Here is a 5,833-nt window from a genome sequence, read left to right on the forward strand (position 1 = left end):
GCCTCACTGCACCTCGAGCTGGGGGGGGAGGAGATACCTAACTGTGCACACAGTGCTTTGATGTTTGCTGAGAAAAGGAGGGAGCAGAAGCAGGGAGAAACCAGCCTCCTTCAAAGGTGCACTTTGTCATCAGAACCTCTTGTCATCCCACTCTTCACTGTGCTGTGAACAAAGGCTGGATGCTGCTTGCAGATTTTCATGATGATTGAACAGCTTTCCCCATTGCTGTCAATCTCTGGCAAGTGCAGTGAGAAGCTGCAGTACCCAGAGGCTGCCCAGCCTTTGCTCCCATCCTGCCCAGGTGAACGGAGGGCTCTGCCCAGTGGTTGCCTGCAGCAAGGTCTCTCCATGAGGGGTTTCTTCCTTTTGCCACTTTTCTTGAGCAGGAGTCAAAGCTGAGCTGGATGTGGGACTGGAAGGCAGCAGCAGGGCTCAGCCTGCAGGCAGCTGGAAGCTCAGCCTAGGCTCAGGAGATATGGGTGGAGGTGTGCAGCTGGTTTGCACATCCCACTTCAGAGCACATGCTGCTGTTTGAGCATCGTTACGGGGGGACTGGTTAGTTGTTTTGTCTCCCTTGCTGTTTGTAAGTGCATCATGGGTTCCTGCAGTGCTCAGCCTTTGAAGATCCCAGTCTGTGTTGCAGCCCATGCTCCCTGCTCGTGGTGTAGGCAGCAGAGGCCATGAGCTGCCCCCATCAGGGACAGAGAGCAAAGTGGGTCCCATCACCACCGGATCCTCCAATGTTTCCATTTAGCTCTTTAAGAGGAAGAGCTCATTGCCAGTAATGCAAATTTATTTAGATTGGATACTTTGGAAGAATTTGTTGCTACTTTCTTTAGATAATTATTTACACTATAATGTTGAACTGACTCCATTTACAGAGTTGTCATTCCCACCCACCCCAGCTCTTTGGATAGTATTTTTAATGCAGTTTGACTCAGATACAGTCAGTGTGAAGCTTTCTCCCCTATACAAATGATCGCAGCTCCTTCTGACCCCGTATTTCTACTGATCACCATTTTATCGCTGTCATACAGTGCAAACAATGCTGTAAACTTGACCCGCCCACCTTACTTTTTCTGCAACGGTTTCACTTTGAGATTTTTTTTCCTTTTTTGAAATTTCAAATAATTCCTGTTTATTTGTCACAGCTGCAGCTACATCAAAACTAGCCCAAGATAGGGCGATGGACAGCAGAAGCTTTCCCCACTGATTGTACTTGCTGAGGTTTATGGGGATTCTATGATTCCATCTTACTCAGATTTGGATAAGGCTGGGAATTGTCAGTGATGATCTAGATTGTTGCATGAGCATCTAGACTGCTGTGGTTGTCTGAATGAGGGCTGATTTTCCTGTCTGAATCTTTCCCATCAGCAGAAAGTCCATCATCACTCTCAGACAAAAAGAGAGCCCTCTACATTTGGCACTGATGTGTTATTACTGGGAGCTGAACTTCAGCTGTTTCGCCTGAGTCAGATTTGGACCTCGCGAGTTTGGGAGACGCTTCCTGAAATTCCTTGTTTACAAAGTAGTAACAAATAGCATCCAGGCAGCAGTTTGTGTTGGCGAGGACCGAGGCAAGGTGAACAAAGTTGTTAACCTTCTGTATCGCAGGGCAGCTGAGGCTGAAGGAGTCCATTAGAAAGCGAAGGAGATGCCCAGCGTAAACAGGCAAAAAGCATACGATAAACACAGCCATGTTTGCTGTCACGATGTAGACAGCCTTCCTGATTAACCTTTCCTCGTGGCAGTTGTCGTTTTTCTTTCTCATGAGCTCTGCGATGACTTGTGTGGAGCAGTAAATCACGACGATCAGTGGTATGAAGAACCCTCCAATAATAGCACACAGCGTGATGACGGATGGCTTGACAGAAGATTTCTCAAAGCAAAATTCATCATGCTCTCGGTTTTCCACCGTTTTAATGAGGGAAATCACGCAGATGATGACTATCCAAAGAAATCCAGATGTAAAAGCTGCCTGCAGTGGTGACCGCAGTGCTTTGGCTTTCAAGGGATACTTGATAGCCACGTACCGGTCGGCTGCTACAACAGTGATGATACCAATGCTCATTAAGCGATTGATGAAATAGCCGCCTTCCAGAATCAGGCACCATCTGTCTGCCTTCATCTGCTGGAACTGGGATAATGTTTTAAAAGGTAAAGTAAAGAGCAGCAAGCAGTCAGCTGCAGCCAGGTTCACCATGTACACTCTGGTTTCTGTCCACTTGCCGAGCTTGCAGCAGAACACCCATAGTGCCAATACGTTCAGCAAAACACCCAGCAGCAACACTGGGATGTAAACACACAGCTGGACAAGTGGAAAGTTTTTGTCAGCTGTGATATTGCAGCCGCTCTGGTTCATCTTGGAGATATTAAGAGGCACAGTTCCTAGAAAAGCAGATTATATTTTTTAGAAGCTAGACTATGACTGAATCGGTGATTAATTCAGATAGTACTTCATGGGCCTCAGGGATTTACAGCAGTGAAAATGAGACGGAGCAGATGATACTGCAGAGCAGAACTGTCTACGGGGCACCTGGTGGGAAGAGATAAGATGGGACATGAGCCTGGTCAGTTGTGGAGGGGCGAAAAGCAACTCTCACTGCATCCCACACAAGGCAAATGGCTAGCAGAGGGCAAGGCTGGAAAACGATTGTGCTTCTGTTTTGGGCCAGACTCAGATGAGCCAGAAGCAGGTATCCTGCAGCTGGGAGTTATGTGAACTGTTACAGCTCATTTGGCAATGGGAAAGGGATGCCTAAACTTGGGTCTCATCCCTCCCATCATAGTGGTGCTCACAAGAAGCCAGCCAGCATTCTCACTGCTCAGAATGCTCTGGGAGACGTGCTGCAAAGAGACAGCTGTCCTCTCCTTCGATCCTGTGCTGTCATCACTTCTTATTAGTGCAAAGAGCCGTTATTCATCTATCTCTCATTATTTTAGCTGCCACTGAATCCTATATTTAGTCATAACATTTTGTTGTCTGCAGCAAGAATCAGAGATAGGTCTGTGGGCTGCACGCTGTCTTTCGAGGACTGTGAAAGTTGGTCTTAACCTCTGAGGTAACAGAGCAATCTGCCAAAGTGCAAGAAAAAAAAGGCATGGCAAGAGATGCGAAAAACTATGTGAAATACAGTGGTGAGCTGAACATGATCTGGTGGGTGTTTTTCCACCCAAAGGGCCACGCTGCTTCTTGCCTTCCTGCTTTGGAAGAGTTAATACAGGTTCATATTCTGTGCTGCCCTGTGAGACATGGCCACAAAAACCCCGGGAGGTCTGAGATGTCTGTGGAGTTTCCCTGTGAAGGAAACGTGGCTCTGTGTGTGCAGATTCTCTGAGCTCCAAAGCATTCTGGCTGAGCCATCTCTACAGCGGTGCAGCAGCCTCTGCGGGAGCTGCAGCTCTCAACCAGCTTTGAAAATTGTTCTACCAAGCAATCCTGCTGTGAGGGAACGTGCACTGTGGGTACCTGCAGCAGCTCTGTGTTTTGGACACAAGGAACATTTTGAGACCGGAAGAAATAAGGGAAATGGGTAAATTGTAATAGACAATGGTGAGGTTTAGCAAAGGCAGAGGCTACCCTTTAGCATCTACAGCATGTCTACTGTGGCTAGTATCAAACTGAGATTTGAACATGCACAGGCTCCATCCCTCTCCCAGTTTCTCCACCACCATTTGGGTGTCCCGCCATGGATGGAGAAAGGCAATGCCTTACAGAGCTCCAGTAACCATGCCAACAAATAACCAGGATGGATTACCTGCTCGCTCGTTGTCCTTCCAGAAGTCCAATGTTCCTCCAGTCCGGCCGTGGTGCAGCGTGCAGTGTGCTGAGCCCTCCCAGCATGTGACCACTGAGGTGTTCTGCGATGACCACTTGAAGGTGGCTGTGGCAGCAACAACGCTGGTGGAGGAAGCATCCCCACCCCTCCTCAATGCATTTCCCCGGGGCAGAGCTTCCTCTGCTGCTGCCGCTGCTATGGCTCACACCACCCCCTATTGACTGAGGAGCCCATGTAGTAGCCCTGTGGTGAGATGAAACATTCATATGCCATGTGGTCCTGCAGACGTTCCTCTGTCGATGGAGTGACTTCGGGTTTTTCCTTCAATTCACTTCCAATGCCCAATGGCTCGCTGGCATCCATCAACCTTTCTTGCCCAACAGGCTGTGCGCGCTGCCTGAAGAGAACATGTTGTCCTGGAGGGTCCCTGAGATCCTCTCTCTGCTGCCTGCTGCTCACTGTGCTGAGCCCCAGGACGGAGCAGCCTTGGTGGACTCCTAGTCCCATTCACCCAGCTGTGGGAGTGCTGAAGGCAAAGGTTTGCAGACAGTTTTGTGTTTTTCGTAAGCGTGTTTCAGTCTGAATCACAGTAATACTCTTCTCTTCCACAGTTCTTGTCAACCAGTAATTATGAGAAAACCTGGCACGGTGACCCTTTGACCCCCAGAATTCACATCTGCCCTGTGGTACAGGCACCTCTTGGCCAGGGGCTCCATGATAGCCATCCATTGTAAGTCCACCTGCAGGAAGAGCTCAGGTGAGGGGCTCAGCAAGCTCAGTGGTCCTGCTATTGGTACCTTGAGTTGCTGTCTTGGGCAAACCCTTCCAACTTTCTGCTTCTAAGATCTTAAGACCTGCTTTCAGGTCAAAGAGTAGCTTCTGGAGTATTTGTGCATTGTCTGTCTGTGCATTGCAAATCAGCCTCTGAGCTTTACACCTTGCTACCGTGTAGTTATTATAGAGCTTAGCTTAAATACTTCTCCTGATGCTTCCCATTCTCCCTCTTTGCAGATCCTACAAGCAGTTGCTGACCTGTTAGTACACCCAGCTATTTGATCCCTAAATGACATCATTTCCATGTCACTTTTGTTGTTTGTTTCAACAGAAGCATTGGGTGATTTGCTCCCTTCTGCTCATGATTCATATGTGTAAGCAGCTTTTTTGTTTAAGGAGAGAATGTCTCCTAACTGTTTAAATACCCATCGCCCTGATTTATTGCTGAGAGCTATTTGATCTTTACACTTCCTGAGCTCTAAGACTTATTTCTGTACTGAACAATCACTTTTTCCTTCCTCCATAAGCTCTGCCTGGTGTCTGACTTGAAGCTGATCCACAGCCAAACAGAGCCCTCCCCAGGCTCGCCCTGGGTGCTCACCCATGCTTCTGGTACAGCTCTGCTAGCTCAGGTGTGCAAGGCCTGGCACATGGCAGCAGGACAGGGCCTGGGCAAAGGTGAGGGAGGTACCAGCGTCCCTTCCCCACATGCAGCAGGACACTGCCTTGCCCTGCTGCATTCAGGCTCCGCAAGCTTCTTGCGCAGCGTCTTTCCTTCTCTGATTTTCTAATGGGAAAGGAGAGATTGCAACAATAGGTGTTGATCAAAATGAAGCTATGGGTTTGGGAGCAGAGCACATCAGTGCTATTTTTAGCATGGGAAGCCTGTGAAACAGCAGTGTTAATTGCATCAGCCCCATGTCATGAGCGAGCCTGGCTGCTGTCTGCTTCCCTTTTCTCTGTCCTCAGAACCACACAGGAACAAACGGTGGCAGATAACACACTCACAGGCTGCTTTGTGCTGTAACCCAGCTTTGACCCTCCAGCCACACCAACACTGAGCACAAACACTGAAGGGTTCAGCTCGTCTATCTCCTTCCCTTGGAAACTGCTGGGCAATGCTTGTGTTTGGATGTTCAAATGTTAGTGAGATTAACCTTTTGTTTGAAATAGCAATGTTTATGCACCTCACTCTGTGCATGTGCTGGGGACACAGGTATTTAGGGAGGGTTGGTTCCAAACAGCGTGTGGTGTGTACAAACAGGCACAGTGCCCTGCAA

General features: G+C 48.6%; 1 protein-coding gene across 1 annotated transcript; it reads right to left on the reverse strand.

Moving 5' to 3' along the window:
* Window positions 1-722: 722 nt before the first annotated feature.
* On the reverse strand, window positions 723-2,362 carry LOC122183961 (G-protein coupled receptor 35-like). Its single transcript, XM_042878452.1, has one exon. It carries the CDS (start codon window positions 2,360-2,362, stop codon window positions 1,415-1,417), a length of 948 nt encoding a protein of 315 aa, XP_042734386.1. The 3' UTR covers window positions 723-1,414.
* Between the last annotated feature and the right edge of the window lie 3,471 nt (window positions 2,363-5,833).

The sequence above is a fragment of the Lagopus leucura genome, unplaced genomic scaffold, assembly GCF_019238085.1.
Source record: "Lagopus leucura isolate 7727_CA_CO unplaced genomic scaffold, USGS_WTPT01 Super-Scaffold_100021, whole genome shotgun sequence".
NCBI classification, from domain to species: Eukaryota; Metazoa; Chordata; class Aves; order Galliformes; family Phasianidae; genus Lagopus; species Lagopus leucura.

What these genes read in the sequence shown, in the direction of transcription:
- LOC122183961 (XM_042878452.1), bottom strand. Translation starts at nt 2,362, where the DNA reads ATGAACCAGAGCGGCTGCAATATCACAGCTGACAAAAACTTTCCACTT.